Source organism: Protopterus annectens, chromosome 5.part1 (assembly GCF_019279795.1).
Source record: "Protopterus annectens isolate FY-2018-M chromosome 5.part1, PAN1.0, whole genome shotgun sequence".
Taxonomy (NCBI): Eukaryota; Metazoa; Chordata; order Ceratodontiformes; family Protopteridae; genus Protopterus; species Protopterus annectens.
The window spans coordinates 574438278-574450420 of NC_056736.1; the positions used below are offsets into that span (position 1 = coordinate 574438278).

Consider the following 12143-nt stretch of genomic DNA (forward strand, 5'->3'; position numbering starts at 1 on the left):
AGCAACTGCAATTCTTTTTTCCAACTACTTTAAACAGAATTTCAATTAAACATGAATGCAGCATACTACATACAAACTTTTACATATATGGCAGTTTACTGCACAGGTTTGACAAAACTATGGATGATATACCTATACCCTGCAGCAGCTCTGGGCTTGATTCCTACATCTTCAACTTGGTTACTGTGTGATCAGAGCAAGGCGCTTAAGAAAGTGCTCCTGGAATGAGTGTGAAGTAGGTGCATGTTCATCAGAGCTCTACACCATTTTACAGATGCATTTATTTTATGCAAGCAAAATAAAAAAAATGCACTTCAAAGATACTAGCACACCATCTTGGCACCCCCCTTCTAAGTTTAACAAAAATACTGGCTTCAAAATAAATGCAAGGCAGGTATGACAACACTTCACTACATTTGTTCAAACAAAAGACAAAAATGTAGAGTAGACGTAATTTTCACTGTCACATTTGCTGAAACAAAACTGTTCAAAAGCACTGCCACTTCAAATCTGAAACTCTTATGATTTGGTTATAGTTTTTTTTAGACATTTACTATCTTACAACTGCATAAACTCCAGTACAACTAATGAAACCTGATCCCTCACTACCACTCTTCAAAATGATACTCCGATACTGCAGTCCTTATTACATTAATTACAATTTATAACACTACTGTACTGCAATATATGTTGCAGTGCCTAGTAGTTAATGGATACACTCCTTGACAGCGCATACATACAGCCATAAAAGGAATATCATCATCTCTTGTCACTTGCATACCTTTCCCAAACTCCAAACAGCATAGCAAAGAGGCATCACAGAGTAGGTTTTCAGGCCCTCTGTGAAATTTGCTCTGTGCTCCAGAACCAAGCACGTTAGCTTCCAACCACTGTGGCACTGTAAGTGGTTCAAAGGAACACCATGTACGGATGCAACCTGAGCTGCTAAGAAGCTCAGTCTTTTGTAAAACTCAATAAAAAAGGACTACAAATGGCTTACTCACCTGAAGCCAGTTAAACAGTAAGAATGACAGGATGAAAAGGTGCAGACATTATTTCTGCAGAGGTCCATATATCTGGACTTCCTCCTCAGAGGAGGATACACTACAATGATTCCATGCCAGTGAAACTGAATTGACCAGCTGCCGGATTAAGGGCAAACTTGTTTAAATTCGGAAAACTGTTCACATTCTTGGGTGCCTGAAGAATAGTGTTGTGATGCTTCTGTGTTGCAAAAGGAATATGCAATCCAAGACAGGTAGTACAGGTAAAGTTACAATATGCTCAACACAAAGTACTTAACAGCAAAAAGAGCTGGTGCACAGTCTAGTTACATCAAGCAAAAACAAAGCACCAGCACTCCAATTACTCCAGAACTTAAAATTTTAACAAAAAATTGTTGCAAACATTCTAATTCAGACTACAGGTGAAAAACAACGGGGGGATGTTCGCCTGTTAAAAGGTTTGCTTGAATCAACTGCTGTAAACTATTAACTATGTCAACTGAAAAATTCAAAATACTGCAACAAGGAACTTGGAGACTGGAGAAAGTTGGTACTTTTCCATTAAAGGACTCATCACCAAGCAGAATGACTCAGTTAGTGGGACCTTCGTAATAGACTGTGCTGCCAAGTAAATGTAATGAAAATGACAGAATCAAACCAAAAATCATAAGCTGAAACTTATTAGTACCTCGTGGCCTTAATCTTCTGGGCTAAACTCCCAAATGTAAAAGTTATATATGCCGTGGGACTTTAACTAGTATGCCACAAATACACTTATACAAACGTCACAACGATTAATAAATGACCATGCCCCAATTCAGACAAAGAATGCAGAAGTTGCCTTAAACATTTGCTACAGCAATACAAATATTGCGAGTGTAAAAAAAAAATGTTGCAAGACAAATGATACAATCAGATATTAGAATAAGAAATGGCAGTATCAGACTAATATTTTAGAACTTTTTCGTACTGCTGCTGACATGACACACATTCTCAACAGGGATACTATGCTTAAGCACATTCGGAAAGAAAGGCTTAAGAATGAATAGATGAAGCAGACACAGTGGCACAGTACAACCAAACAATATGCAAAAGTACCCAAATGCCTCAAAAACTCAGCTTTAAGAAGGGAGCACACACTGATTCAAGAATGATCCTCCTTCCAAGCCCATACATTTCTAAGCAAAGAAAAACAAAGGTCTCTCCCTAAAGACTCGTGGTTAATCCCACTACCCGAGTCATTCTGCTTGCCGACGACTGAACCTGTGCTTGTTAAAGTTATCTCTTATTAATATTTATGTAAAACTTTTATTTGTAGTTCTGAGGCATTTGTCAACTAAGAACATGTCGTGAAAACATTTCTGCTTGCGATGAGTGCTGCCCTGAAGTACCTGGAATTCATTACAGTAAAAGGTTCTGCTGTCTTAGCAGTTATTCTATAGTTAAAACTGCGAAACATGACCCAGTATGTACAGATTTTTTTTAAACAGTATAAGAGCTTCCTGATTCAGCAATGCCAGTGGATATATGACCAATGACAACACAATCAGAATTACTAGGTTATAATGGGCAATGGAAAAAGTGGTAAAATATGGAAATGCCTCCCCCAGACATCATCTCAGACATGTCAAAATTCACAATAACTCACAGTGGAACTTCTTGTGTGGTAAAGAAGACTTCTTATGAAACACACACCACCTTCAAGATGTGAGGCAGCTTAAAAACACTTGCTGACTGCAAATAATTAAAAACTTTGTATTTTACAGAATGACAAACAGCAATGCTGCAGCATGGTTCATGCACAAAAATCAAACAGCAGGTTGTGGAATCAATACAGGTAGAAAATTTAAGGATAGTGGTTACTCAATGGATAATATCCCTCATAGTGATCAAGTCTGTTGCTTGTCTCATGCAGTGAAATGACCTGCTTGCAATAGTGTAACACAAATGTTCCTTTAGCCTTTTAAGCTTAACAAAAAATTACCATCTGGAAGTATGCTTGGTTGCCAGGTCCGCAAAATTCTGTTCAGCTCCTGTCCAAATGTCTGGTAACACGAGTCAGTAAACAAACCATCACTCCTGTTATTTCCACTGAGATACTGCAAAAAAGAAAAGAAACAAAACATGTGAGTACTCACCATAACAGGTTGTCAAGTCTTCAAGGAGGACTCATCTGCAGTGAAGAGCACTACATTAGATACAACCTTTCTCACATGGCAAAAAAATCCTCAGTGTCTCACTCCTAGAGTTACACCCCCTTGTCTCACAGATGATATTCTGCATGCAAGTTAAAACAGCACTGCTCCCCCCAACAAACCCCAATCGGACTCTTACTCAAAGGCAACTGACCTTTTAAGGATACACTTGCTTACAAAGGCTGCAGTATTATAAAACTGAAGTTTACTTACTGGAGGACTTCCTAACATAATTTTGGCAGCTGAAAAGATCATGAAAGGAAATAATGTACAGACAACTGGGAGCCTTTCTCAAAAATAAACTAATGTGGTAAGGATTCATTTGCTATACTTTATTTCAAAGACCTCTTTCTGCAGTGGGTGGAGCACTTGGACAGGAAAAGAAGCAGCGCAACAGAAAATAAAATGAAATTTCAGATGGAAGACCATTTCCTGCCAGATTCCAAGATTTCCCCATGCAGATATGAGAGCTGGAGAGAAACTAGGCACACTTTCAGGTAGATCTGACTACCCTAACAATGCAGTAGGGATCCTTCCTAGCCATGGTTCTAGAAAAGCTGACTTCTGAAGGACATGGAACCTATGGCACCATCATGTGACAGGAATGAGCTACAGCCTATGTGGCATGATGTCAGAACACTAGGGATCAGTAAAAATACAAGGAACATACAAAAAAATTTACATTATGTACTCATCATAACTAGGCATCTGTGCTGTTCATTTTCATTCTTCCTCAAAGTATGGGTTACAGATCCGACTCGGCTGCATTCTACAGATTTTGTATCCAACTCTCGAGCTCCTCCCTCTACCCATAAATGCCTAGTCCATCCCCAATACCCCAGAACAAGTTTGCTGCCATAAAGATCTCAATAAATAATAGAAGAGGAGAATAGAAAATTAGAGCAGGGCTCAAACCCAGAACTACAGGTTCCAAAATATCTATCAGGTCACTCCAGAAGTTGACAGGAAGGGGGGAGGGAAGTTGAATGAAAATGGACAGAGGCCTAGTTATGATGAGTAGACAACATTAACATCTGATGTTGTCCTTTTCATTCTTCCTCAATGTATGGGACAGAGTCCCCAGCTATGTAAATCTTGGGTGGCCCTCATGGAAGGATATTCTGGAGAACTGCTGAACCAAAGGCAGCTCTGTTTCTGGAAATTAAGTCCAATTTGTAATGGGTAATAAAAGTATGAACATTAGACCATGTGGCTCCTGCGTAAATACCATCAATGAAAGATCTAGACCAGAAGGCAGATGAGATGGTCATGTATCTAATAGAAAGGGCCCTGGGTGGTTTTGGTAGGGAGAGGCCTTGCATACAATAAATCCAGGAAATACAATTAGCTATCCACTTGGCCAACATAACTTTAGAAACTGAAGAACCAAGCCAACTCAGTGAAAAGGAGATAAACAGCTCGTCTGTTTTTCTGAATTCTTTAGTTCTGTGCAAGTAGAAACATAACTTTCTATGCACATTCAAAAGATGTAGCATGTATTATCCTTTGTTTGAATAGTGGAAAGACTGGTATGTGAATGGTTTGATTAATATTTGATTTGGAAGCCACTTTTGGTAGGAAAGGAGGACTGGTTCATAAGGTAACCTTATCTTTAGGAAAAACAATGTATGGGGCTTTTGATGAAAAAGCGTGGAGTTCAGAAATCCTCCTAGCAGAAGTAATGGCAACTAAAAAGACCGTTTTCCAAGAAAATCAAACTTTGTCAAAGGTTCAAAGGGTTGTTGAGTTAAGCCTTGTAGTACTACTGTCAAATCCCACGGAGGTAAGGGATCTTTCACTGGGGGTCCATGGGGGGCTCGAGCAAGAATGTACCCTTCAGGAAGCCCTTACATAATTTGGAAACAGCCAGGCAAGGAACATAGTCTCCTGAGTGAAAGTTTGACACGGTTGCCAACTGTACTTTGATTGTGGAAAAACTAGCAACGTCTTTAAAAACAGAAGCTAAAAACTGAGAGAGAAGAAAGTGGGGCAGTAAGGGGATCAACATCATTTTGGAAGGCCCAAATTGAAAATCTCTTCCATTTGCTCTTGTAAATGCTCTTAGTGGAATCTTTGTGATAACAAAAGGCAACTACAAACCAGGGAAAAGAGCCTGGGCTGTCTAGCTATCAAGTGAATTGGAGAAACCATGTGGTTAACTTGAGGGCTGGAATAGTGGGATGTATTTATCCCAGAGGGATGTGACAGGACTGGGGTCCAGTATCAAAGAAGGATAACGATCCACACTTGGCAAGGTCAGAAGGGGGCAATGAGGACAGCTGAGCTCTTCAACCAGCTGGCTTTCTGTAAAAATTTTGGAATTAGGGGTACTGGGAGATAAGTGTAAAGGAGACCAGAGGGCCAAACATGGACTTAAACATCTCTCGGTGACTCCCCCTGAAGGAGAGCAGGATAAAGTACTTGCTGCATTCGCTGTTCGGATAAGCAAAGAGGGCTCGGCAAGGTTGGCTCAAATGACAGAACAATTTCCTCTGCCACTGACTGGTTAAGAGATCACTCGCGAGGTATCAAAATGGACCTGCTGAGTTTGTCCACTAGTATGCTGGAATTCCCCAGGATGTGTGTTACAACTAGAAAGTGGTTGGAGGAGACTGCCCATTGCCATACTCCCCTACCCCTAGTCCAGACATATGGAGAATACGGGAGATTATTATCACATGTAGTACACAACCAGTACTCGCCAGAAATTCCTGCAGCTCCTTCAGTGCTGCTGTAGGTCTCTTGGCAGCCTCCCTAACAAGTTTTTTTCTTGTCTTTTCATCAATTTTGGAGGGACGTCCAGTTATCTGCAACGTCACTGTTGTCCCAATATTTTCTCCACTTTTTGATTACTGTCTTCACTGTGTTCCATGGTATATCCAATGCTGTGGAAATGTTTTTGTACCCTTCTCCTGACCCTTTCAAACAATGAGATCCCTTTGATGCTTTATAAGCTCTCTGTGAACCATAGCTTTTGTTGTAGCAGGCAACTGAGTAAACATCAGGAAAATCCTACTAGGACAGCCAAACTTTATTTAGGGTTAATCAGAATCTCTCTAAATGATAGCAAGTGGGTACCCAAAAAGACTGAATGCTGTAATTAAATCAAAAGGTGCTTCAACAAAGTATTAGTTAAAGGGTGTGCACACTTATGCAACCAGCTTTATTGCACTTTTACTTTTTATATTTTTTCCCTTAACAGATTTGTTTGTTTTTCAAATGAACTGTACAGATTATAGGTCAAATTAAAGGAGGGAAAAGTTTTGAAATTATTTATTGTGGTCTTTTTTTTATATCACAAAAACCTGGCATTTTAACAGGTGTGTACACTTTTTACATCCACTGTATAGCTAAACAAACCTAGCTGATTAAAAAAATACTGAACCCTTAGCTATGTTAAGTACTAAAACATTATACAAGCCAGATTGCAGACTAGCCAATAGAAGTCAGGGGGGCTGGAGGGAGGGTAACCAGGACTGCGACAGTGAATACACTCGAACATCTACATTTATGGTAAGTGTACACAACTGTACTATGTTCTTGGTGTTTCACTGTTGCAGTCATTACATTTGGGTAGATTCCCAAAGCTAAGGAAAGGAGGAGGCAATTAGAGAGCATTAGGAGCAGCTATTAGGCCCTGCAAGACTGCAGTGGCAAAACTAGCTCTGGATTAAGAAAAAAATGGCAAGTGGTAATGCTTGGTGAAGGTATGAACAGAACTCCAGGTAGCAGCTTCTAGGATGTCCCTGGTAAGAACACCTCTGAGAAAGGCTGCTGAAGTAGATGCAGCTCTGGTGGAATGTGATCTTATCCCCTGTGGGGTAGGTTTTCCATGGTGCTTATAGCAGAAATGAATGCAATGGCCTATACACTTAGAAATGGTCTGCTTTGAAATGGCCTTCCACTCTGCCCCTGCAGCAAAGGCAACTAAACAGCTTTTCAGTTTTCCTGAGAGGCTTAGTCCTGTCGAAATAAAATCTAAGTTGCATGTGCATGTCTAAAGAGTGCAGTATTCGTTCTCCTTTGTTCTCTGGATTAGAAAAGAAGGTTGGCAAATGAATGGACTGATTGAGGGCCACACTGGATACCACCTTGGGCATAAAGGAAGGATTGGTTCTGAGGGACACCCTGTCCGCATGGAAGATGACGAAAGGCTCCACTGGCATGAGGGCCTGTAATTCAGACACACTTCTTGCTGAAGTGATGGCGAGAAGGAAGGCTGTTTTTCCAAGAAAGGAATTTCAACTCTGCAGTTGCAGCTAGCTCAAAAGGAGGTAAAGTGAGCTTTTCCAATACAAAGTTAAGGTCCCGGGCTGGAGTAAGGGGTCTCCTGGGTGGTCTTAAATTTTTGGCCCCTCTGAAGAATTGTTTCAGCAGGGGGAGAGAAAAGAGGGGAGGCTGAGTATCATAACGTGCTGAAATGTCTGAGGCATGAATTTTAATAGAAGAGAAGGAAAGGCCCTTGTGAAGCAGCTCTGCTAAGTATTAAAGAATATGTGGTAAGCTGGGCACTGATTTGCCCATCCCCTGAGTTTGGCTCCAGGAACAGTATCTTTTCCACTTTTCAGCATAGGATTTTCTAGTACTAGGCCTCCTTGCCTCCAGAATGACATCCAGCACTTGCTTACTGAGGGATGGTATTGGAGAGCTCAGGTAATTAGCCAGGCTGCAAGGTTCAGGGTTTGAATCTGGCCCTCCTGCTGGGACAGCAGGGAAGGGGTCTGAGGCAGGTGCCATGGTTCCAGCAGTGACATACTGTGCAAGAGGGGGTACACCAGTGTTGACATGGCCAGTCTGGTGCAATGAGTACTGCCCTTGGCTTGTCCTGTTTGATCTTTAGTAGAACTTTCGAGAGGAGAGGCAGAGGGGGAATGGCATAAACTGAGAGGCTTTCCCAGGTGAAGGACAGGGCATCCACTTTCCAAGCTTGTCTGTGGGGAGTCCTTGTGCAGAATTTGTCCAATTGGTAGATCTGAGGGGAGGAAAACAGGTCTATCTCTGGTCTCCCCCATTTGTTTCTCAACTTGTTGAATATCTTTGGTTCCAGTTTTCACTCGTGTGGGTCCATGAGATTTCTGCTTAGGTCGTTTGCCATTGAATTTAGCTTGCCTAGCAGGAATTGAGCTTATAGGTGCACTTGGTAGTTCAAGGCTGTGTTCCACACAGCCATGGCTAGTCTGCAGAGAGGGTATGAGTGGGTTAACCCCTGCTTGTTTATGTACCACATAACAGTGGTGTTGTCTGTCTTTACCAATAATTGTCCTGGAAGAATGCGGTCCTTGAAGGCTGTCAGAGAATTCTGTACAGCTAACATTTCTTTTTGACTGATATGCGGGTGCATTTGACTCTGGTTCCATTTGCCCTGAATGCATTGCCCTGCCAAGTGAGCCCACCCCCCCATGCATAGTCTGATGCATCTGTTGTTAGGGTTTTGGTGGCAGGGGATGGAGTGAATGGCAGTCCCTTGTTGTGGTAGCAGGCCTCTGCCCACCAAAGGAATGATAGGAATCACTGATTCCAGGTCCTGAGAATGTTGACACCATTGGCTTTTTAGATACCATTGTAGTTTCCTCATATGCAGTCTTGCATATGGAATTTGTAAGATGCAAGAGGCCATGAACCCCAAGGCTTGCAGTATTTTCCTTGCAGATAGCTGGGTCTTTGTGGCCAGTAGTTTGAAGTAGGCTGTCAAACAAACTTGTTTCTCTAGCGTGAGGTAGGCCATTTGGGAAGATGTGTTCAAGCTTGCTCCCAGGAATACAATTTGTTAGCAGGGTACTAGGTGGGATTTCTTTTTGTTTATGGTGTACCCCAGTGAGGTTAGCAGTTTCTTTACAAATGCCAGATAATTTAATAGTATGTCCTGGCTTTCTGACTGAATTATACAATCATCCAGGTATGTGTATACTTGAATATTTCTTTGCCTGCAGAATGCAATGACTGGAGCTAGGCACTTTGTGAATACCCTGGGCGCAGTAGATAAGCCAAAGGGCAGTGCAAAGAAAGTACAGTTTTGTACCTACCATAAATGTAGATGTTCGAGTGTATACACTGCTGAAGTCATTACACTTGGGTTATCCTGCCGTCAGGCGGTTCCCCAGTCGGCCTGAGTTCCAAAGTCTTGGTCCGGCATCAGTTGCTGTCACCTCCTCCCTGACGTCAGTGCGACAGCGGTATATAAGATGCAGCCAACGCCATTTTCTTCAGTTTTTCTTGCCCCAGATGTCAGGTGCCCCCAAAAAGGTAGGCAATTCAAATTGCTAATAAAACATACATAAGAAAAGCAAACAACAACTTTCAGATACCAGCAAATACTCCCCATAGGTAGTAAAGGGTAGAAGACATAGGTACGTACCAGCAAGTAAGAGGGGAAGGAGGGAGGGTAACCTGGAATGCAGCAGTGTATACATTCGAACATCTACATTTATGGTAGGTACAAAACTGTACTATGTTCATCGTGTTACACTGCTGCAGTCATTACACTTGGGTAGAATCCCAAAGCTGAAGTAGGGTGGCTGGTACTATAAGGCATTAGGGGTGGCTATAAGGCCCTGCAGAAATGCAGTGGCGAAGCCAGCTCTGGATTTAGAGTATAGAGGCAGATGGTAGTGCTTGGTGAAGGTATGTACAGAACTCCAAGTTTTTGCTTCCAAGATGTCCTTGGTAGGTACTCCTCTGAAGTAGGCAGTTGAAGTGGCTGTTGCCCTGGTGGAGTGAGATCTAATGCTGTTAGGTACAGGTTTCCCATGGTGTGTATAGCAGAAACGTATACAGTGTCCTATCCATTTTGAAATAGTCTGTTTTGAAATGGCTTTTCCCTGTACTCTTGCAGCATATGCTACCAATAATTGCTCAGATTTTCTGAAAGCTTTGGTTTTGTCCAAGTAGAAGCGTAACTGCCTGTGAATGTCCAAAGAATGCAGTAGTCTCTCCCCTTTACTCTGTGGATTTGGATAAAAAAGTTGGCAAGTGAATAGTTTGGTTTAGAGCCACACTTGATACCACCTTTGGCATAAACGTAGGGTTAGTTCTTAAAGACACCCTTGTCTTGGTGGAAAATGATGAAAGGTTCCACTGCCATTAGTGCCTGTAATTCTGAAACTCTTCGTGCTGATGTTACTGCCAGGAGTAGAGCAGTTTTCCAAGAGATATATTTTAAATCTGCTGTGTTAGCTGGCTCAAAAGGAGGTAAAGTTAATTTTTCCAACACAAAGTTGAGGTCCCAAGATGGAGTAGGTGCTCTACTGGGCGGTCTTATGTTTTTTGCCCCTCTGAGGTACTGTTTTAGCAAAGGATTAGAGAAAATTGGTGGATCCGTGTTGTAATGAGCAGAGATGGCAGAGGCGTGGATCTTTATGGATGAAAAGGAGAGGCCTTTGTCCAGCATTTAAGTTAAATATTTTAGTATCCGAGGAATATTTGGGACAAGAGGGTCAAGGCTGTGAGCCTGGTTCCAGGCACAGAATCTCTTCCATTTATCCGAATAGGCTTTCCTGGTACTAGGCCTTCTGGCCTCCAGAATGACATCCATAACAGCTTTGGAGAGAGGCATTGCTTGCTTGACTAAGGAATCTCCCATGCAGCCAGGTTTAAAGTCTTTAGCTGGCTGTGAAGTATATGATTGTTGTGTTGAGTCAGCAGATGTGGGATTTGAGGCAAAATCCAGGGTGGTTCTTGTGCTAAGTTCTTCAAGATTGGGTACCAGTGCTGGCGTGGCCAGTCTGGTACAATCAGGATCATCTTTGGCTCTTCCTGCCTGGCTTTTATGAGTACCTTTGGAAGGAGAGGCAGTGGTGGGAAAGCATATACTTGTAGGTTTTTCCAGCTGAATGAGAGGGCATCCACTTTCCATGCTTGTGGATGGTAAGTCCTTGTGCAGAATTTCTGTAGCTGGCAGTTCATTGGGGATGCAAACAGATCTATGTCCAGGCTCCACCATTTCTGTGTTATCATTCTGAATATTTGTGGATTCAATTCCCATTCGTGGGGATCCATGATGTTTCTGCTTAAGTCATCTGCCAGTGTGTTTTTCCCTCCTGGCAGGAATTGTGCTTGCAGATGAACTTGATAGTTTAGAGCTGCGTTCCACAAGGTCATGGCTTGTCTGAAGAGGGGATAAGAGTGAGTGCCCCCTTGCTTGTTTATGTACCACATAACTGTGGTGTTGTCTGTCTTTAGTAGTAGCTGTCCTGGATGTAGCAGGTCCTTGAAGGCTATAAGGGCATTTTGTACAGCTAGCATCTCTTTTTGATTGATGTGAAGATGCCTTTGTTCTGCGGGCCACTTGCCCTGAATACATTTTCCTACCATGTGTGCTCCCCAGGCGTAATCCGATGCATCTGCTGTCAGTGTTTGCCTGGCTGTGGGTTGAGGAAAAAGGCTGTCCCTTGGTGACAAGCTTGAGCCCACCATCGAAACTCCTGTTGAAGGCAAGGAATTAGTGGTATAACTGTTTCCAAACTTTGACAGTGTCGAGACCAGACACTCTTTAGGTACCATTGTAGTTTCCTCATATGCAGCCTGGCATATGGAATTAGTAGTATGCAAGATGCCATGTACCCAAGGCCTGCAGAACTTTTATTGCAGGGAGTTGGGTTCTTGTTGCCATCAATTGAAAATATTGAGTCAGATGTCCTTGCTTGTCTGGCGTGAGATAAGCCATCTGGGCCGTTGTATTCAAGCTGGCACCCAGGAATATTATCTTTAGTGAGGGCACTAGTTTTGATTTCTTTTCGTTTACCGTGTACCCTAGGCAACTTAACTGTTTTACAAACGCCAGATGCTGTAGAAGAATGTCCTTGCTCTCTGCTAGAATCAGGCAGTCGTCCAGGTACAGATAAATTTGAATTCCTTTCTGTCTGCAAAATGCAATTACTGGTGCCAGGCACTTTGTGAAGAGCCTGGGCGCAGTAGATAAGTCAAAGGGCAGTGCAGAGAATTGATA

General features: G+C 42.3%; 1 protein-coding gene across 2 annotated transcripts in view; it reads right to left on the reverse strand.

The window, feature by feature from the left end:
• Positions 1–12143, reverse strand: part of ZMYM2 (zinc finger MYM-type containing 2) — a 2217537-nt gene that overhangs the window by 202386 nt on the left and 2003008 nt on the right. For both annotated transcript variants that reach the window (XM_044073197.1, XM_044073196.1), the window contains exon 20: positions 2989–3103. In XM_044073197.1, coding sequence (XP_043929132.1) covers positions 2989–3103 — 115 coding nt within the window. The remainder of the gene's footprint in view (positions 1–2988; positions 3104–12143) is intronic.